The 22,587-nt window shown below is 33.0% G+C and overlaps 3 protein-coding genes across 7 annotated transcripts; 1 reads left to right on the plus strand and 2 right to left on the minus strand.

Annotated features, from left to right (window-relative positions):
* Positions 1-1,977: 1,977 nt before the first annotated feature.
* On the plus strand, positions 1,978-3,842 carry LOC119637583 (chitinase-3-like protein 2). 3 transcript variants are annotated; one of them, XM_038033708.1, is made up of 5 exons: positions 1,981-2,163; positions 2,226-2,359; positions 2,435-3,199; positions 3,256-3,403; positions 3,465-3,842. In XM_038033708.1, the coding sequence occupies exons 1-5, from the start codon at positions 2,123-2,125 to the stop codon at positions 3,817-3,819; spliced, it is 1,443 nt and encodes a 480-aa protein (XP_037889636.1). In that variant the 5' UTR covers positions 1,981-2,122; the 3' UTR covers positions 3,820-3,842. The 3 variants fall into 3 exon arrangements, with proteins under 3 accessions (XP_037889637.1, XP_037889635.1, XP_037889636.1); XM_038033709.1 differs by having other exon boundaries at positions 1,978-2,163; positions 2,226-3,199; positions 3,256-3,410; positions 3,465-3,537; XM_038033707.1 differs by having other exon boundaries at positions 1,979-2,163; positions 2,226-3,199.
* A 173-nt stretch (positions 3,843-4,015) lies between these two features.
* Positions 4,016-21,624, minus strand: LOC119637585 (protein FAM32A-like). Of its 3 annotated transcripts, none has more exons than XM_038033711.1 (3): positions 21,559-21,624; positions 4,259-4,527; positions 4,016-4,150 (listed from the first exon to the last, which is right to left on the minus strand). In XM_038033711.1, exons 2-3 carry the CDS (start codon positions 4,487-4,489, stop codon positions 4,028-4,030), a joined length of 354 nt encoding a protein of 117 aa, XP_037889639.1. In that variant the 5' UTR covers positions 4,490-4,527; positions 21,559-21,624; the 3' UTR covers positions 4,016-4,027. The 3 variants fall into 3 exon arrangements, with proteins under 3 accessions (XP_037889639.1, XP_037889640.1, XP_037889641.1); XM_038033712.1 differs by lacking the exon at positions 21,559-21,624 and adding an exon at positions 19,760-19,840; XM_038033713.1 differs by lacking the exon at positions 21,559-21,624 and adding an exon at positions 17,643-17,726.
* Positions 17,211-21,647, minus strand: LOC119637584. The gene is made up of 4 exons (XM_038033710.1): positions 21,559-21,647; positions 19,760-19,903; positions 18,017-18,086; positions 17,211-17,922 (listed from the first exon to the last, which is right to left on the minus strand). The coding sequence occupies exons 1-4, from the start codon at positions 21,604-21,606 to the stop codon at positions 17,708-17,710; spliced, it is 477 nt and encodes a 158-aa protein (XP_037889638.1). The 5' UTR covers positions 21,607-21,647; the 3' UTR covers positions 17,211-17,707.
* Between the last annotated feature and the right edge of the window lie 940 nt (positions 21,648-22,587).

The raw sequence follows: 22,587 nt of genomic DNA on the forward strand, positions 1-22,587 counted from the left end.
ACTTTCTCTCTCTCTTATTTAATGTTCTGATTAAACGTAGTGGAGCTGCTAATATACGTGGGTACGATATGTAATTGTCCTTCCGTGTCTCTAAATAAAAAACACCATATACGTAATAATATTTATTATAATATTATTATTATTTAATTTATTGACAAAAATCCTTTAACAAGTAAGGAAATTCATTTTATCAGCGCAAGGACACTTGACCAAAGCCCTATTCTTTGGATTAGCCAAAAACGCAGATTCGGAAAGCGAAGTGTTGGTGGGTCTAGTGGTTTGTTAATATCGTTGATGTTATTTTTATTTGGCTTAAACAAATAATATTCTGGCATCAAATATATTCTTCTTTTCGATTTTAAGAAATTCGGAAAATGCGAATTGCAAGAAACTGTACGTCATCGTAACGAGAAGACGCTACAACTTTGATTGTACGGTAATGGAAGCTAAGTAATTCATGGAACGATACGAGAACCCGCATTGATTTATTTATGACAATAACATTTTTAGACATTTTCTAAGACCGGGACTTCTGTAATTTGAAATATTTGTTCGAGTTTCACTATACGCTTACTACATATGTTTACAATGAGTAAAATAATTCAAAAACATTAGATACATACGATAGTACATTTTGCTAGCAACATTTGCGCAGCAAAATTATTAAGTTTAGCTAAAAATATTATATATATAAGATAGGACATTTCGCTACCAACATTTTTATTATTAGATTTATCAGAAGGCATTCGATAAAAACAAATAATATTAAAGACCTTAAGAAAGAGAGTAACAAACTGAAATAGGAACATTTACTGAAAATTGTACGAGAAGTGTGCGTAAGTTTACACTACGAACATGTTGTAACATGAACACATGCTGCACTATGACGTTTTAAGTAGTAGTGTGCGTGAGTGTATTGGAGCTAAAGCAGAAATGCTTATGTACGGTTGTGCGTACATTCGCTAAAGCACGCAAAAGTTTTCAACTTTTGATTTTTCTATGCTTGGCTGTTTTTATTTTTAGTACTAGATTTTCATCCTCTACAATATAGACTGGGTGCGGCTGATTTCTTCTTTTTCTAAAACAAAAGTCTTTGTTGCGTAGGCGTATGGGCGCTGTAGGCGCGTCCTTTGAAAAGTTTACGTCATTTTCAAATTCTTCTGCAAACTTATAGTTGATATCTTCATTGTCACTAAAGGAAAAATGTTTGCCACGAATACTACATAGATGGACAAACTACTGCATTTCAGTTTTGATTTTTGGCCTAGCATTTATATACCTTGTAAAGTTTTAAAGTTTGGTTCTGGCTTACAAATTCCGATCGTGGTTACTCGATATCGATTTCAGTTTGGTTCTTTTTTTTTGACACCATCACAATTTAGCATAACATTGCAGTATATATATTGGAACATTGTCAGCCATCACTGTTCATTTTGTCTGAAATTAATTTTTTCTTTACAATAAAGTACTTACTACTAAATTATTAATGTTGCTTTCCGAAGTGCTTATACTCGCTAACGGCTATAAAACTTCGTTATTATATATATATATATTTTTTTTTGATAACTTCAGTATATTTATTTAATGTTTTAAAAGTTAATTTATAAAGCCTACTATTTTCAAAACACGTTCTAATATTTTATTTCTAAGAAAGAGCATAAGGGTATTATATAATACTACATAATATTACGTATTGTGTAATCATTAAATATATGTTTTCTTATTTTAAAATTTTTAAATTTTTTATTGTGCGATGAGAACACAAAATGCACGTCTGCTGCAGATTTTCTCCAAATATAATAAGTGAGGCGGCGCATCAGGCACAGCATTTGTATACCCACTTTCGGCAAATTATGTAATTTGTTTCATTTAGGATGTGGCATCCTTGTCGTATACGCATTGTTTATGTTATTTTGTTTTTTGCTTTCTCCCTAATTTTCGCAACAAAAAACTAAAAGTACTTCGTTCATCCATATGAGTTTAGAATAAATTTAACGTATATTGAGAAGAAAAGAAAATGAAAGATTTATACAATTTAAGAAAATAGCAACGACACTGATTAGTTTTAAAAAATATATTCCATAGCTATCGTTGTTTTAATAACATATTTATATTATGATAAATGGCTGATTATGAGTTAATGGATGAGACCAATGGAATCCGGTTTGTAAACAAAAAAATAGCAAGAAAAGACAAATAAAAAAATTAATTTATACTAATTCTAGATATAAATATTGTTGGTGGCGTATAACAGTGCTACTGTGTGTTTACTTATCCATTACAATTTTGGTATTTCTTATTTGGCATAGAGCTTATGATTCCTATGATCAAACTGTCAATTATTTAGCGTTTACAAATAGTGAGTATGCCATATATATTTCGATATCTATCGAATATATATATTTTATAATTCATTGCATTGTATTTGCCAAAGATGTTTCTATTCAATTATTGGAAAAAGCAACAGCTTATAGTGCAGCTTTTCGAAATCATGGGGAGTTATCTCATGATTTTCGATTGGTTAAACCTTCAACGTTTCGTGTTAAATCATTGCATTCTGAAAGTGATTATGATTCCTTAGAAAAAATTGAAATGAGAGCACCTGCTCCTTCGAAACGATTACTAGTCTGTTATTACTCCTTGCCGAATGCTGATAAGTACTTAAACAATTTACGCTTAAGTAATGTCAATGGCTCATTGTGTACTCATATAAATGTGGGAATGACTTACGTGCAGAATTTTTCAATAGTCATTGGTAAAGAATTGAATGATGTTTTAGAGAATGAAGTCCCCGAGTTTAGAATACAATATCCCGAATCCAAACTGTTGTTATGGGTGGGTGGTGGCAGTAGTTCAAGTTTCGGGTTTGTGAATATGATTAAAACCCATAAGACGCGCAAGATTTTTATACAATCATTAAAACATATTTTACGTACGTATCAACTCAATGGATGCGATCTAGATTGGGAATTTCCTAGCGCTTACAATAGAGAAAGACAACATTTCTCACAATTATTATACGAAATACGGGCTGAATATGTAAGAGAAAAACGGCCTTACTTATTGTCGGTAGCGGTGGCAGCTCCAGAGGGTATAGCTTATTTTGCTTATGACGTCGGAGAAATTAATAAATATGCAAATCATGTTAATGTAATGACCTATGATTATCACTTTTATACAAAGAGCACACCCTTTACAGGTAAATTCAATTAAGCCTACATTTGCAATTTGAGTTACGTAAAATAATAATTACAGGCTTAAATGCGCCCCTTTACGCTCGCCATAACGAATATTCAATATTAAGCACTTTAAATATAAACTATTCAGTCAATTGGTGGTTGTTAAATGGATTAGAACGTTCTAAATTGGTAGTTGGCTTACCTACCTATGGACATTCGTATACGTAAAATGTTGTCAATTCATACTTGAAATTGTTTTCTAATAAAAATCCTCATTTATTGCAGGCTGGTAAACCCGTTTAACACTGGTATTGGAGCCCCAGCAAAGGATGTAGGACAAAGTGGTTTTGCAGGCTTTGTAGGTTATTCAGAAATTTGTTGGTTTATGCAAAACAACTTACATGTAGTTGAAGTCTACGATCAACAGACTTGTTCGCCTTATATTCATTGCGGCACAGAGTGGATATCTTTTGAAAATTCTATCAGTATGCAATGTAAAGCCGAATATATTAGAAACAACCGATTGGGCGGGGCTATGTTGTTTTCTCTGAATACCGACGATTTTAATGGAATTTGCAACGATCAGGGCTCCGAACATTATCCCTTAACAAAAATTGTTGCAAACGTACTTCAGAAATAAGAACGTAAAAATGTTTGTGCAGATGCAAAGCATTTTAATCAAAATGTATAGAAAAGTACATGGATTTGACTAATTTATCATCAAGTATAATTATTCGTGAACCATTAAAGAAAAAAAAAGACAAAAATGTATAATGTGAAATATGAACAATCTAAAGAACAATTTTAATAGAATGCATCCAAACAACATAAGAAATTGCGATTTGCTTTTATTTGGTCCAGGACACTTTCGGTATATCAAAATGCTCTGTTAATGTATCCAAATGTTCATTGAACTTCTCTACGCGCTGCTTATGAGTTGTTGTGGCCTTTTCCAAAATACGTTTGTTGCGCTTAAAAGAGGATATGTGAAAAAATATTTATGCAATAACGTAATTGTCTATATGAGTTTTAACAACGAACGTTCGGTACATTCGTGCGTACCCATAATCATTGCTTACTATTTTCTCCTGTTGCTGCTTAAAGGCTAATTCCGCTTTAGTAAACATCCTCTGTTCTGTTGATTCATGTTTTATTATAAAATTACGTTGGCATTTATCGGCCTCTGCGTTTTGTTGAAGAGCTTCTTTCTGTTTGTGTTTTTCTTTGTTTTTCTTCTTCTTTTTCTTAATGCCATAATCATTTTTTAATTTTAATTTGCTCTTGGCTGCACAATCATATTCATCCGACATTTTGCATTTGTTGTTTATATGTTTCTATCAAACGTTAACTAAAGAAAACAATAGAATAAATCTTCTTCTTAGTCTTCCATTCAGCGAATCAACAACCGAAAATTCGCTGAGATGTGTAAAAAAGGCCCAATATGAACACAGAGTTCTTTGTTTGAGTCTTAGTAAAGTTGAGGATAGGTTTGATATGTAATTATTATTATTTATTACTTTTAAAATATATTTGATTGCCTTTTTAATTTTGCGTGTTATACGTCGGCCACTTAACTTTTTAACTTAACTTTTTTAAAATTTTTTGTTAAATATGCATATTACTCGTCCCCCACCTAGGACAGAAAAAAACTCCGAGGACTAAATTCCGTAGTGTACAAAGCAATGTAATACATAAGTATACAGTGCCATATCAAAGAATTGATAAGTGCGAGAATAAAAAAAGTATAAAACAATAGGTTGATAATTTGGCTGTAAATGTTTAAAGAAAAAGAAAAGATTACGGAGTAAACTGTTAAACTGTGATAACGTAAAATCTTAAGAATGCTGCTCATTACATCTCTTGTGATTAAACATCAACCTATTAATAAGACAAATAATGTCAGGTCTGAGTCCGCAATTGATAAACCAAGAAGCTTTATTTATTTGTGGAAATAAAGAGTATAAGTGAAGACCATAAGGTGAATTATTGCATCGCTGTTACCATGAAAAAACTAACTGTTTTCTCTCGAATGTTTTTCGTGATGGCCTGGAAGATGCAATTTTAACTGCTGTGGTGTTGCCAATAATGTCCATGTGACTGGTCACTCAGAGAAAATGAAAACAAAATGTATCACTTTTGAGGCTTTAAAGTGAAGACCTGATTTTTATTAGGTAAGAATAAATTTTAACTGAGGTACATGGTTGCAAAGTGGACAGACAGAAAAAATATGGACTAGCTATAAACTTCGCACACTTAGAAAATTTTATATAACTCTCGCTGCTAACCTTTCTTATAAAATACCAAAAAATGCAACTTTGCCGCAGAGCTATAACTTATGCAATGTACATGAAAAAAATTATTAAAAAATTAAATTGAAATAATCAATATAACGGTAAAAAAAAAAGATTTGGAAATATCGTTGACAGTATTTCAACGTTTACTTGGCTTGGTAGGTTTCTATAGATATTTCAACTTTATAGTGGCGCGCTGCGCAAACATTTTGAAATGTCGCCATTTTGTTGGGCTATATCTGTCCTTACGTTCCCCCATTAAAATTATTAAAATGAGCAAAAGTCCCGCAAATATGAATAAAACCTTTCTTTAGTTCCTGTAAATTCATTCAATAGAAATTTTTGTAACGCATCTCTACAATATATATCTATTCTTGAAATGGATAACATTGCATTTTGTTATCATACCATACATCACTTGTGGTACAGATTATATTAAGTTTGTTCAGACGGACAGAATATCCAGACGACCTCGCAATAGATCCACCTTTTATTCTAACGATTAACTCACAACCATTTTCTGAATCGATCTGAGCTGTTCTGTCTATTTGTCCGTCTGATGCCTATCTATGCATTCCTGTGTTGAACTTAGTCGTCGCAATTTTTAAGACATTTTAGTAAACTGGCGTACTTTGGCCGATAGACGAATCCTATCGAAAATGGTTTAAATCGGACCACTTTTTCGACTACTCAATATGACGCTTTATATTGAAAAGTGGTTATATGAAACAGAATGCAATGTGTAAATTTGACATTGCCCTGAAAAATTCCGATCAGGTTGGTTGCATTAAATCTTTGCATGGTAGCAAGATTCAATTTTTGCCGCATTCGCACAATGTAGGTCTGCTTTTAGGATCTCACCGCATCTATGAATTCTCATGAAATATAAAATTTGTTCATAATAATGATTTGATATAAAAATTGGGTGGATCAAATTTGAATGCCGTGGATCTATACCGTGGATCCCATTCCATCACCAAAACATGTGAATAACTGTACTAGGTGAAATGATGTAGAGTATCTAATTATTGGCCTTATTCGACTGTGATTTTCTTATTTGTTAAAGGTAGGCATTCCCCTATTCTGCCAAGTGGTACAAAATGATATTGCGATATAGGTTGCCTAGTATTTAGATATTTATTAATTTTTTATTATTGTTATTATTATTATTAAATTTTAGACTAATGAAATAAATTCTTAGACTAAAAAAAAAAGATATTGAGCACTAGCAACACAGGCTATCGGCTCTAATTTATATAAATGTACATTAGATATTGAGCCTAGTAGTTTTAATAAAGTAAAATATAGTGATTTGATATTCTGTTCTGAAGCTGATTGTAGAATGTCCAAAGGGTTAATCGTTTCAAATGCAATACCTCTACCGAAGGAAAAGTTAAGGCAGTCGCAGAGAATGTGATTTACAGTGAGAATTTGTCCACAACTGCAGATTGGGTAGGAAGACTCCTTCAAGATTCATTGGTGAATTGCAATTGTATGACCAGGGCGAATTCTCGAAAATGTTTGGATCTTGGTTTTCTCAACATTTGTTGGATATAGAGGTGGAGTTAATTGAGGGTTAATGGAAGAGTAGTGTTGATGATGGTATTGTAGTTTGCCTTCTATAATTTTCTCTTTAACTTTTCTTCCAATGTATCTTTGAAGATCCAACTTTTTCATGACATCATCCATAATTAATTTTTTACGTCCGCTTCACAAATTTGGATTTCTTTTTACGAATTTTATTTTACAAATAGATTTCCACAACAACTTTTTGAACCTTACACCACTTGTGGTATTAAATTTATTTATGTAACATACAGAAGGGCTTTACATAGACTGACCTTTTAGCGATTCTGGATCAACCTAAGCGTGTCTGTCCGTCTGATGTCTGTTGTGTTCAAGCTGTAGGTCGCAATATTTCTGATATTTTGATGAAAGTTGGTGCAGTGACGCCCCAACTTCAAAAGTCATTATGTGGAAAACTTATAATTTTCAAAATTTCTCTACAAAAGTCGCTAAATAGTAGTATTTCGGCATTATCAATTAGTGTAAAAAGTTTTGGTTGGCTGGAGCAATTTTTTGAGCCCTCGCTCGTCACGAAAACTGGAGTTCATATGACAAAAATGTCTAATTTTCAATGCTCCATGATGAAAATCAAGCAAAATAAATTTTTCTTTTTTAAAGCAGAAAAGTTTAAGTTTAAATATTTTATGAATAAAATTGATGAATAATAATAGTAAAATAGGTACCACAATTTTTGAACCTCTTGGGCACAACCATTCTTAAGGAAAGTATGCCTTTGTTTGCAGAAAGTCTAATTTTTAATGTACTAAAGAGTAAGTTCATATAAAATCAGGTTAACATTTTTTGTTTTCTGTGACAAAAATAAGAATTGTGTTAGATAGTATAGAGTATTTAACAGCCGGCCTAACGGCTTTGACTCTTTTTTTTAAATCAAAATATCCAACATCATTTTAAAAATTGTGGAGATATTGAGTAAACCAATAACTCATCCGCTGACTCCGTGGGATCAACGCTCAATTAGGAGGGCATTGCACCGTGCACTCAAGTGTAATGCCGCGAGCGTCTTCTGAGCGGGCTTTCAATATTTTAAAAATTGATCTTATCAAGTTCTTTAATATAATGGAGTTATTTTGAATTGACTCTATTGGTTCAGTTGATTCGCCGGTTTTTTTGCATTGCGGGCGCTCTAGCTACATTGCATTCGATCGATTCACCTTCCTCGTCATAAAGAGACAAGACATGAATAATCCGAATTACCATACATGCGCACTCCGTAAGGGTTTTTTGCTCTTCGAATTTTGTATCTTGTTCACTTTTATCACAAATCACGATTCACTAACACTTTCCTGCAATTGTAACCGGCAGAGCAAATGTCTTTCTTTGGGTCAGAACTCAACCTATCCAAAGCTATCTATATTATTCAGTCTTTAATGAGATACGTTATGCAGTGTCGTAAATTGCAAAGCCGTACGTTTGAAAGCCAGCAATGGTAAGGCTCGAAATCATATGAACAACACAGTGCAACCGCAGAACTTACAATATGAAATAAAATGTGATTGATTTAATTAGATTTTATTTCAGTAATACCAATAACTGAAAAAATGCGATTTGATTCAAAATAATTTTAACGAATAAATCAGAGAAGTTTACAAATGTACAAAAGTAAAGAGTGTATAAATTTCAGTCAATAGTGGCAATGATAATGTTGGGACACACGATTTCATAGTAAAGTAATGTTTGCTATCGTCAACTTAATTCGATGTTTCCACTTAATTATCTATTATAAAACACTATCGATTTACCTTTTAAACATTGTTTATTATATAAATACATACTTTAGTATGTATTTTTGTTCATTGTTTTACGTGGCGTCTACGTATATTGGCGAAAAATTCTGTCGTATTCTATATAAATAAGTTTTTGAATTCGACGATATTTGATGTGTACCGCCGCAGTCAAATGATGGACGCCGAGTTTCTTTGTAATTATAAAGTGGTTAGATGTGGGTTACTCTCCAACGTGGACTGTACGTCATTATCGACCTCTGATGGTCACCTACATCGAATAGGACGTAATTTCGCAGAACATTTTTGGCAGGTCCGAACATTTCCCAATGTGCTTTTTACTTTTTCATAACTCATAGCGTAAATGCATTTTATTCATTATGCTTTATTCACTCTGCACTCCGTCTAACTAACTGATCAAGGATATTGAAAGTAGTCATCTCGTGATACACAAGCGTTACGACAACTTATAAGATCCCACGCATTTTATCTGCTTGCGTTAATCTGACAAATCAAATTATCTACACGTAGTAAAGTATGAAAGAACTTCCCGTTAATCTATAATAAGAGTAAATAAGAATATTTTAGCCGGGCAAGGCGATTAAATACACTACACCACATGTTTGAACACAATTCTTATTTTTGTATGAAATTACTATTGTTATGGGTCAATTTTCATTACCACTTATTGTAATTTAGACTTCCCTGACGTACAAAGGATCAATTTTCGTGAAAACTCTTAAATCCGCTCTAAATTTGGTGCAGTTAATTTTTTTTTTATCTTAAATTATTACTATGGTCTGATTTTCGTCATGAACTACTGAAAATTAGACCATTTTGTCATATGAACTTCAGTTTTTGATATATGAGAGCTGGTTCCAAAACTTTCTCCATCCGGTCCCAAGTTTTCAGACCAATTTAGAATGCTGAAATACTCTTATTTAGCCACTTTCGTCGAGAAATTTTGAGAATTGAAATTTTATTCCTTATAAAAGTAGACCGATCCGAATCATTTTCAAACCTTGAAGTCCTTTGCCCAAAGTACGCGTGCCAAACTTCATCAAAATATCTCAGAAATTGCGACCTGCAGCTTGAACACTAGAATTCATGGACAGACATGAGGCGGACAGATAGCCTTAGATCGATTTAGAAAATGATTCCAAATCGATCGGTATAGTAAAAATGGGTGTATCTTAAGCTCTTTCTTTTCTTATATACATCCGCACGTAATTTACTGTGTATTACAAGTGGTGTAAAGTATAAAAATGGAAGGAGGCCGTTCGTTCGATTGAAGTGAAATTTATATATAACATTGGTTTCGGCGCAAGGAAACTATGATATCTTACTAGATTTTGACAGCCAGCACTGCAAACTCACTTCTGTATTATTGGGCTGCTTTGCAACCACAATTTACATATAATGTTTATTTGAGTCCTGTAAGCAGTTCAATTATATTGATATGCAATGATTCTCATTTTTGAATTGACTTGCTGAACTTCTTTTCTTTCCAGACAGATGGAAGAAAATAAATAAATAACTATTTGACGCGTGTTTTGAATGTTCAGTTTAAATATTAACATTTTTTGTTATTCTTGGATGAGAAAATTGTAGTAATAGAAAATGTCGCGGAAAGGACAACCAAATATTGGTTCACGACGTAGGAAGAATGAACATTAACGAAACACACGGGCAAATGAATGTGAAGAGCAACGGTTACATCGAAATGAATTAAGAGAATTGAGAAAGAGCGAACAAAATGAATCAATGATATTAAAAATCGTACAATTGTGTGTATATAAAACAGGAAAACAATTTCTTAGAACAATTGGCAAGAGCTAGTCAATCTCGGGTAAATGTAGCTAAAAAAACTAAAGTTCGATTCTATAATGTCAATAAGGCTCCGCTCAAGAAACGCATTTTTAATCGAATGATATTCCAATACAATAGTGAAGCTAGAGGCAAAGTGAAATTGCCTGAGTTCAATGCTTCTCCAGGAACGTTAACTGCATTATAGGAAGCTGGTTCTTATTATTATATATGTATATATATATCCGCATGAATGGCCGAGTAGGGAAAGGATCGCGACTAACAACTCAATGATCGCGGGCTCAAATTTCAAGTATGATCTAGTTTTCAATTCAGGCGAGCATATATGATCTAGGTTACCTGTCAGGTTTTTTAAACCCCGTACTTTGTAAATTTATTTACAAAATATAAATCAATATATACATAACATATCATATATTTTCAATATCATGTTTTTGTATGCAACTCGAAATAGGAAACATCGTACACGACAAAATGTATCAATGAGATTAAGAGATGAATTTGTGCCGAAACTCCCTGTTTGTGTCTCACATTACTAAACAAGCTGAACTGAGAAACTTTCACATTCGTCGTCATAAAAATCTCCAGTTTTAATCTCTGATAAGTGATGATGAAAAAAAAAACACGAAGAGTCATTTTCTGGCACTCTGCACGGCGTGGAGCACCATCCGCTGCTATCAAACCAATTCCGGCGTGACTTACTTCGACGGTCTTTTTTTTGTTACCTCGGACACCAAGCGGTGGCTGTTTTAAGTGTATCTTTCTGATCTTCTCAACTCACTGGCCAGCTTTCATCAAATTCTTTCTCAATATCCTACTTCCTGCTGGTTCCTTAGGTAAGTCAGTTTTTTTATAGAATTTAATTATACTATCTAAGCTAGCATGAAGACAAGATATTGGCCGCCCCGTAAGTGGTTGAGATTCTTAAATATGGTTTTAAAGGAAGACGACTTTGAAAAATTTGCAAAGTGCGATAGAACGCAAAATTCAATAAATCGTCAGATAATGCAAAGAAAAAGACAATAGCTGATGATGGTTCGTGCGATTAGAAAATGTCTATGGACGTTGTCAATTCTGATTTAGAATTAACTAATTCCATTATAACTCTGAATTCGGACCGTAATTATAGCAATCGGACTCCTGCCTTTTCTTCTAATGTTGAAAATAATATTGACTCGAATCAAATAAGCTCGACCTCTGAGCAGCCCAACCTCTACGACAACGATGCGTTAGGTGACTTTTATGTTTTTGTTGAAATATATTGTAACGAAAACGGCAAACAAGTACGTCTAAATTCTGACCTTGTCTTTTTCGATTACATGAAAAATTTTGAGCTGCGTGGGCTAAAACTTTTTAGGACAATTAGCAGCGTCAAAGCAAAATTTTTCTTTGACAATGCCCAGAATATCAATAGTTTCTTAAAAGACAACGACTTCACTTCCAAATGTGCAAAGGCATCTATCCCTAGAAACATTCGAAACATTCCAATATCTATGAAAGGAAATGATATTTTAAAGAACCTGGAGTCCGAAATTGAAGCAAAGCCTTCCGATAACAACAACATCATTCCTAGTAACAGCATTAAAATAGACTTTAAAGGAAATAAAATCCCCAAAACCATTAAATTCACTTTTTGTAATCTAGATTTGTAGATTACTTTATATCATTTCTTAAATTTTTTTTGAAATTCGGCAGGTTTGGTTGCATTAACAAAGAGCAAAGCAGCGCGCTGTCTTAGTTGTGGTAAATCTTCAGCATGCTTGCCCGGTAACTGCACGCAAACGAAATGTCTGGCCTGCGACATATCTCTGTCACCAAGAGTTTCAATAGTTTCCTTTGTCCTGATAAAACCATGCCAAAATTCCTTCATTCTAATCACCCTTCCGGGGCTGGCAGCGATTTAAATCTAACTTTCACAAATTCAAATAATATTACTTTTCAATGGGAAGTCAGTGGAGAAGTTCACGTAGGCAATAGTCACCGTATTCACATCTGCATCAATTCTTCTCCAAGGATCAATGGCTTCAATTCTCGAAAAAAATTGTTAGCCTAACTCATTTAAAGCTGAAGCCTAATATGGAGTCAATTCAAGACAGTTTTGACCAGGAAATCCAATCGGTGCGACTCTCTCAAGTTATGGTGGAACGTGGCCCTTTCTGCGGTTTTCTGCAACGTGTAGGCTTCCAAGCACAAATTTAAAAAACACGCTAACAGCACCTACTTTTTTAACTCCAAGGAAATTTAAATAGAATGGAAGAAAACGGTAATGAAAGCGAAAAGGACTCATCGTGCTCAAACAATTCATAAAATTTGTACAAACAATAATTCAAAACCTTTTTGGAAACTTTTAAATGGTCATCGATAGATAAACAGAAGGTATAAGTATCCAATAAGGAATGATGTTAATAATAAATTCTATCTAGATTGGCTTAAAAACAAGGTAGCCATAGCCAATTATATAATCCTTCCCTCTCCCCAGCATTCGGCACACAACGTGTCCGCTTTCTTGTTGAAAGAACTTGTCCACGTCCTTCAAGAGGGTAAGAGGTCCTCTGCTGCGGGCTGTGATGGCATCAGATATGACATGCTGAAGGTCTTTTCTGCCCCAAGTGTGTCTGCATTACCTTCTACCGTAAATAAATGTTGGACTAACAAATCCGTTCCAAATGCTTGGCGAAAAATTAAGATTATTCCACTCCCTAAATTGGGAAAAAATTTTAATGATTTCACTAATTTTAGACCTTTTTCCTCTTGCGCATTTCATGTTAAAGACCACAAAGCATACGGTTAAGGAAAGACTTATAAAGTTTTTGGACACCTGTCACTTCTATCCCGCTATGTCTTATGCATACTAGAAACACATATCTACTAACATGTGACTAAAGGAGGTTGCCTTCAAAATATAATGTGATAAAGCGGACGGTAACAAAGTCGTTATGTTTACTTCAAACACCAACAAGCCCATTAATCGGCTTTGATCTGGGTAAATTTGGAAAAATTGAAGAGATTTTGAAACTCTACTAGACCTCAGACTCTGCATCTTAAATTTCCTGTCATCCCGTATTCTACTTAGAGGCTTGGATACAGTTCGCAAAGGCTTGCCTCAGGGTAGTTGTCTGATCCCCATTTTGTTCAACCTATGCATTGCTACTCTACATCGGTTTCAGGGGAACAGAACACAGACGTTTCAATATGCAGGCGGTTTTTTAATTGTCTCACTAGGAAGATCCTTTGACGAGGCAGTTCATAACCTTGATATCAAGTCCAATCTTTTCACAAAGCTTGTGCCGACTTAAACATGTCTTTTAACCCAAATAAACCTGAGGTGATCAACTTTGCAAAAGCATCTAATAAAATTATTAATATCTCCAGAAATGCAACCAGGGTTAATCGTGAAGTATCTTTCAAACTCATTGGCAGGATTATCAAATCAAATCTGACTCTCCAAGGACATTACCTGGAAAGTTTTAAAAACTGTCAGTCTGAAACAAATTTCATCAAACTCATGACCAATTCACAAAACGGACTTACCCCAACGAAAGCTTTAAATGTCTACAAATGTTTAGTCTGATCGAAACAGAATATGCTGACCTTTTAACACTTGCTGCTAAGACTTTGTGCTGGTCTCTCCTCCTCAACGCCGATTCCTATTCTAAGATTTATTTAGGCCGAACTTTTATTTTTTCAGAGGGCATACCTGCATTTGCTAATTGCTAAAGAACTTTTAAAAGTAAAAATCTTTAGAGCTTCACATTTTCAACACAGTCAACACCATCCCCATTCGGAATTCAACCCATTCCAAATGCAAAATTGATCTGAATATCATCAACTCTATAGTCAATTCTAAAAGGAACTCAAGTCGTACGATATGTATGTTTTGAAATCTATGATATTTTGAAAGATCCTACCTTTGGAGAATGCCACTTGATCCGGATTCCAGATTAGTACCGTCTGAGTTTCAATTTAATGGCACAATTTTTCCCATAAATTATCCTCCCTGTAATGCACTCCCTCGCATTCATAATAACATCATATAAGAATGAAAGGGTGATTATCATGGAAAAAAATGATCGTCTTTTTTATAAAATTCATTCTTTCCTGACCTTTGAGCATCTGCCGGATGGCAATTTCACAACGTGGGAAAGTAAAATACTTTACAGACAATCACGAGCAATCATGCAGATGACAACGTTTATTTAAAAATGATCCAGGCTGTTTCCTGTGATATCTGTGAGGCACGCAGCACCGCAGAGTTGGCTGAACACTTAATTTTTGTATGTAGAAGGTTCAACATCCTTAGACAATATATCGCTTTGATTTATACAATAATCTATGTGAAATTTTTCTTTCAATTATACACCTCTCAAACAACTGACTGCCTCTATCGAAGCTGCTGATTTTTCCTTTTAATCTCCTTTTCTCCTACTATCTTAATTAATAGTACGCTGCCTAAACTTATAATTACACTTTTCCAGGAAATTTATCCGGAATTCGATAGTACCGTACTGACCACCTGTACATGTTCGCCTCTGAACAAAAAAAATCTCATCTACCAGACATCTGATCCTCCGGCTTCTTGCGAAAATTAATCCAACTGTGACTCTTAATCTCACAACCAATGGAACATCATCAGGAAAGTTCCTTTATCTGACGTTACCGGTGTACTAGCCTCACAGTCTACAGTCTGTGCGTGCATATGAAATTGTAACAAATGAAATTGCAATTAAAAAAATAGTCTCTCTTTGCTTCTCTTTTAAATCTCTTTGAACCAAAGTTCAGCGGGGCTACTACTTGGTTATATATAGCAAACTGCGTCGGGAATATGGTTTAGAACTTCTATGAATGGAGGCTACCAAAGCGAAGCAACTTGCCTAATAATTTCTTATATAGCAACAAATTTTTATTGTTACATATAACAAATTTTTCCATTTCACTTTTTAGATTCACCTTCACTTTTATAGGTTATTATATAACAGATTATTAAACACATTAGAATTTTAATTTATAGACCAAATAAGGTGACCAAACTTGCTTCTTTAGGGAGCACATCAAGACCCCGTTTTGCATCGTTTCACTTAACCTTTTTTCGATGTTGCATGAGAATTCAATTACGGCTGATTTTCATTTGCGTTGTCAGATTTTCGATTTTCGTTTTTTTTTTTTGTACGAAGTATATTTAAACTGTTTTTAAATGAAACTATTGGACCAGATCAGCCTACAATGCAACAATTTTGGGAAATATTTAACGTCATGCAAGAGTAAAAATGACTACCGGTGCGTGGATTGTGGTTAAACTATCTTGCATGAACGTTGTCTGGCGTAAATTGTGGCCTAAATGCGTGCAAAAGAAAAAGTGGGTCCTTCAATTTTAGAAATCGATGATACTCTTACCGCTGTTTGTGAAGAAATCGCTAATTTGGCTACAGAGAACGATTTTGAAAGAATGAATAAATCGGACGTAGACGAAGTATTGTAACTGCCGATAACTACGTATTACCTAACGAAGTATCAATGAACCTTGATAACCAATGTACTAACAGAAAAGACAGTCGAGTAGTAGAGCAACGAAGTTTTCCATCACAAAAGCTTTCTAAGTCCATAAGTTTAATTGATGAAGCTCTGGAAATTTTTTCACGAAATGATTCTGGCAGCGAACAAAGCTCCAAAGTTGCTCTAGCAGTAACTTTGTCTTTGCTGGATACTTCACACGAAATTTTTCAAGTGCTGATTCCGATTTAACTGTTAACTATCCGTATCCGTTAATTAACTTTATTTCGATTCCTAACTTTATCATTTCACAAAGCGAGGTGTCACATGATTCGAGGTTCCTCTATTAAAAGAACTATGCTTAGTACGCGCGGGATGCCTATGTCATATTTAAACTAACTTGCAATCTTAACATCTTACTGTGATTCAAAAATTAACTGGTTTTGTTTACTGTTATCGGTTGCCAAGCGTTTGTATGTTTGCAAAGATTCATGGGTTTACTTGCAACTTGGATCTGTACCGGTTATGGGTACGCCTCTGTACTAGCTGTGTACATGCCTTCGTTTCTTAATTTTTTTTTTCTTATTCTTTTATGCATTAATTAATATTTAATTATTTATTTTTTTCTGTTTTTCTTTACTTCTCCTTATATCCTTTATACTAGTTTTTGTTAATAAATAGTATAAGCTTTACTTCTAAGAGCTAATTGAACTGAGCTGTTCATTTAGTTTAGCTGAGTTTCATATGTAAGTAAATAAGTAAATAGATAAATAAATAAATAGATATTGCTCATTTATTTTTTTGAATTTTTTGTTGTTTTGTGTTAATGTTTTGTTTTAATGAGAAAAATGAAATTTTTTGTATAATTTTAGTTATAGATATGTGCATATACATTATAATCGATAAAAAGAATTTTTGCAGCTATCTTCGAATTTTATACGATTTCCTATAGAAAACTGTAATTCACTTTGCGTTGTGTTTTTTTCGAACGTACCTACATAGAGCGGAGTCTTGGAGGATCGTCAATATTTAAAACCTGTTAAACTTGAGAAGGTGCAAAATAAAGGCTAAATAAATATCTGATTCAACAATTTTCCCAAGGCCGCGAAAAACTCCCCAAAAAAAAAAAAAAAGATGAAAACTAAAGATTCTCATGAACGTTCTTGCACTAGAAGTTCATCTCGAAAAAGTAAAGAAACTTCAACAATTTCCTTCCGCCCAAAATGTCTAAATTCTTTTTCTGTAAAGAAATACTGCTCACTTTAGAATAAAGCAACTTCCTGCATCGATTTTTCTTTGTGCTGTTATTTTATAAAATATTGCTTTTGATTTTGTTAAAGCAATGACCTACGAAGAAAAATGTATTCAATTTTTAAACGAATTGTTTATTTGATGAATGATTCTTTTAAAATCTATGCCAAGTTACAAATATGTGGTTTATGAATGTAGTTCAACATTTTATGCAAGACATCGTATGAAGCTTTTAACAAAATTCTTATCATGTAAAAAAATTTAACGAGATACCAAAAGCAGCATTTTTTGTTTCTTACCTAATACAAAACAATTCATTGTATGTATATGTATATATTACACATCAAATACGAAATGTGATGACTTAGAAAATACTCGCCACATTTGGCCCCGCAGATGTACTGTTAGGCTCCGTTTGTACTGGTCTGTCTATATCTTGGTAGCTACGTTGCTGCGTAGTAGGAAATACAGAGCCAGTCTGCATGTTACCACCGCGTGCATTGAACTCACGGTATAACAAAATAACGCTGATGGGACGTATAAGCAAATTGATTATTTGAAACGTAATGGCCCAGCCATCTAAATAAAGAACAGAGTAAGGAATATTAACAGATTATGAATATAAATGTAAAAAAAAACTCAACAAATGACAGAATATGTACAGCAAACTTACTTGATGTATAAAACATCACTACAATGCAAACGATATCAAAGAATATGCTGCTGGCGTCTATGATTAGGGCCTAAAATGTAAAATATGCATCCATTTCAATGATATGAAAATTACAACTAAATTATTCCGCTATTGAAGATTATTACTTTAATTAAAATTAAGGGTATATATAGTAATTAGCCAGGCCGGGTCGCCTAAAACGAAATAATTGATTCATATTCCGCTTTTCATGAAACATATGAATTAAATATGGTTTATTTAACTGAGACTACAAACATCTCAGCTGAATAAATACGGGAAGTTTCTTTTTTATCTTACAATGAAATTATAAAAGCACGAAAAAGAATATTTCGGGACTACAACATTTTTTATCCATTTTTATACAAATGTATGTCCACAAAACGTACAGTGAGTCTCATTAACATTAAGATTTTTCGCTCGACGAAAAATAAACGCTTGTCCAAGCATAAAAATTTATTTTACTGTTTTGTGCTACCAGAATATACATATTAAAATCTAAGAAAAAAAATAAACCCACTATTATTCTAATAGACAAGAAAATTAAATAACTTCAAGAACTCAAAAACCGTAGCGTCATTAATATGGGGGTCTTTTCGTACAAGGAACGATACGAAGAAAAGAACAGCACATTATTAAAACTTATAATTCGGTTGGGTATTCATATTGTTTAATAACGTCATTTAAACTTATGATTTCGAATGGGAGAAATAACTATGCAATAGGAAGTCAGACGACATACTATACAGGTGAACCTATGTACATAATATTGGACATGTGTATTCCTAGAAGATGCTAATCTTAATAATAAACAGGCTTCAGATATACAATAGACAAAAAACTAGCATATCACAGCAGATTATAAGATCCTCAAATTCTTTATTATTATTATCATCCCTTCTTATTATACTATTGTTACTATTGTCTATGTTGTGACTGAGCTAAGCCGATATGAAATTGGGGAAAGCTTCTGAGCTTGAATGTGACAAGTACACAATCTTTTTTCGCGAAAGTTATAGCTTTTTTCAACTAAAAGCACTTTTGCTGTAAAAAGGAAAATTTTATCAAGAGAAGGAAAGTGAGAATGATGGCCTAAATGGAAATTTTTCTTTTTATTTATTTGAGTTAAAAATGTAAAAGGTTGGTAACTAGTTATCATTGTTTCTACAAGTTGCCAAATTGTCAATATGTTGAAAGCCTTAAGCTTTCGAGAAAATCGAAGGAAACCATGCTTTACATATATTCATATAAATGCGAAATGAATCACAAAATTGAAGCCGATGCAAAGTTAAATGATAGTTATTATTTAAATAGGCGACAACTGCTCCTACACTGTCATTTTATTTATTTAAACTTTCATGTAACTAATTTAATTTTGCTAATATATAAAATTTAATTGGCAAACAAAGTCTTTATCCCAGTGGGAATCTTAATCGATAATAATATGTATATTCATTCATAAGATTTTCGTTGTGTACTTCCGAATATTATAAATAAGAGGACCAAAAAAAAAATGGACATAAAACAAGTAAATCAAGCAAAATTTTAAATTATCATTAATTATGAAATAGTGTTGAACCTGCCTAGTGCTCATATAAGTTTGTATAAAACACTGATATGGAAATTTTTTTAAAAAATTCACTTATTGCGTGACTTTTGCCTTAACAGAATTCTCGATGGTTTGCTTACAATTAGGCAGTTAATTCAAATTCGTGAAATGCTTACCGTTTGCACAGGTTCAATTGAGTCCTTGCTGTGCATTGTCCAAAACATTGAAATTATAAAAAGAAAGTTGTAAAATTCATAGGCGCCATTAATCTGTCCAAGCATAGCATTCGCAATAAATAAAAAGTGAACAAAAGCCACCAGCTACGGATAAAACAAAAGTAAAGCATTTAAATGTGACATATGAAAATTACGTCATTTAAAAATGAAATCAAATGTGAAAGAGCTTAACGGGTAAGTGCAATTGCCCCTCATTTATCAAAAAATCATTTATATGCAAATTAATTATACAAGAATCTAATCATGTTTAAGGTTCTGCTACATGCATAATAACAATTAGAAAACATTAATACATTAAGTTTGGGCCGAATTTTTTTAAAACAACTCGGTAATCTGTATACAAGTACGAGTATGTGCGATAATGAGTTACAAAATAGAGCGAAGATCAATTAGTGGGTATGCCCGTGTGTAATGCAATGTTGGGTTAAAAAAGGTGCCAAGACTTTTTTTCCACTTAAATTAGCGTGCTTACTCAAGAGAGTAGCTTGTTTTTTAATTACACTTCCCCTTAATTAAGTAGCATTTACTTTCATGTCAACATTTTTCTTTAATATTTTCATCCAGAAAGTACATTTCATATTAGGCTTGCTCTTTAACTGGGCCAAGACGACGTGCCATTAACATTATCTTGGGTTTCAATACCAAGCTAAAGTTGAATGGAACTGAATCAGCCGAATAGAGCGTGTCGAAATGTCTTGAAAGATGAATTGTACCACCAACGGTAGTTATCTGCTTCTAGTTGTGGTTGTTTTCAGCGAATAGTCTCAAACGACACCTTCAGTTCGCCCCGGTGGTGAGAATTCACTATACACTACGCTGTTAATTAATGAGTTTTGTGCCAATAAAGCCCTCAAAAAACTTCAAAGAATATTGTCATTTTCATTAAAGGAAATTTTTTAGAAACTTTGTGGAGCCTCTTAAATTAACTTGACAGGAGTTATAAGAAGAAATATGAGCACAACTTTGTCTCTTTAGACAAAGTTTTAAGATCGTAGCAGTAATTTTCAAAACACAAAAATTCGAATATTTCATTGCATTACAAATATTTCGAAAATATTTTATCAACACACCATGGTGGATAAAGGACATGTTATATCGTTGCACGCTAATATAGCAAGGTTTGAAACTTTAGACTTTTCATATAGTTGGAATTGCGGTTACATTGTCTGAATTTGCGCTTAGATTACCTCAAGGATTAACAAATGGAAAACGCGCAAGCAACAAAAATATTCAGCAACACTTTTGTAAATAGAATATGAAAACTAATCAAGCATTTGCAATCAAGTCAAGTATTAGTTTACATTAAAGGTTTTGCACGGTTTTAAATCTTCGTCTCATTTATTTGTTTTCTTTTTTTTTATATAAAAAGCACTACAAGTGCTATATAGTACATTTTACACTTCTAAATATTTGAGTGTATATATACACATATATAATACATACATATTGCCTCTTGTAAATGTAATCAAAAGTAAATCATAGACTTAAAAGAGCTAATAGGACATATAAGCCACAAATCTCTGTTCAACATACCAAAAAAAAAAAAAAAAAAAGAGCTAATAGGATATTTAATTTTTTAACAAAAGAATGCAATTTTTTTGGTTTTGAAACATTTTAGGAAAATGGATAGAAATTCAAAAATAATCAACAGTTGCAGATTATGCCAGCGCATTTGGAGCATTTGGACATGCTTTTCTTGACATTCATATAAGTTTTATTAATAGCTCTTTGCCAATTACCTTTACGCGCACAAAAGCAGATTCCATCAATTCTCCCAAATTGCCCATCGTTAATTAAGCTCTATCGTCAGCCACCCGTTGCTTTTCTCAGTTAATATGAGCAATATGTGAACACTTTATAATAGCTTTACTTTTCAATTATTATTTAAAAATACAAAGACTTTCGTCATTATTAATAAAATTCTTTAGGAAACTACTTGTTTGCACTCAAAGTACATTAAATTAGAATAAAAGTTCTTTTCAAATTTTTCCACCGTACGAAGAATAACCCACTTGTTGGGTTGAGATTGCTTAATGTATATTGAAAATTATTTGAGCAGAGAACACAGTTGACAAAATAATGAAACTGCCAATAAGAAAAAAAGTGTTTACTAAGAACGAAAGCATGAAAAAGTAATGGTAGAACTGCCAACAGTAAGCAAAAAATTTCGAGCAATTTTCCTGAACGCTTTTATAGCCTACTACGCAAAAACGTATAGATTCGCATCATTTATGTGTTTCTTGATTAAACCATTTATATGCATTTTATATCGACTTATTTAAGTCATATTAGGAGCATTTTGAATTTAAAATTTCATGCTATGTAACAACCGAGCCTACATGTGTAACATAGAGGAAAATGTATAAGATATATGTAGACGTATGTATGGCCTATGTGTTTATCTAATTTATTTTACTTAGTAAAAATTTGCTAGAGAAATTATAGTTTAGTAAATCGAATAACACTGCTCTAATACGTTATTAACTTTTTGGCAATCGATTTCCAAATTTGACTTAGATTGAATGGTGGATGGGCTACGGAACAAGACATCTCTAATCTTCTAAGCTTTCTGTAATCCTTACACTTATATTGTACTTATATTTACATACATTTACATACAGGTACTAGCCTGCATTACACATTACGTTGAAAAGCTTCGCTAGTTGAAATTTAATAAATAAAAAGTATATAAATAAATAAATGCATGCAGGCATAAATTGTTCGCGGAAAAACTTTTCTTTCAATTTCAAAAACACTGCACACAATTC

The sequence above is a fragment of the Glossina fuscipes genome, unplaced genomic scaffold, assembly GCF_014805625.2.
Source record: "Glossina fuscipes isolate IAEA_lab_2018 unplaced genomic scaffold, Yale_Gfus_2 60, whole genome shotgun sequence".
NCBI lineage: Eukaryota > Metazoa > Arthropoda > Insecta > Diptera > Glossinidae > Glossina > Glossina fuscipes.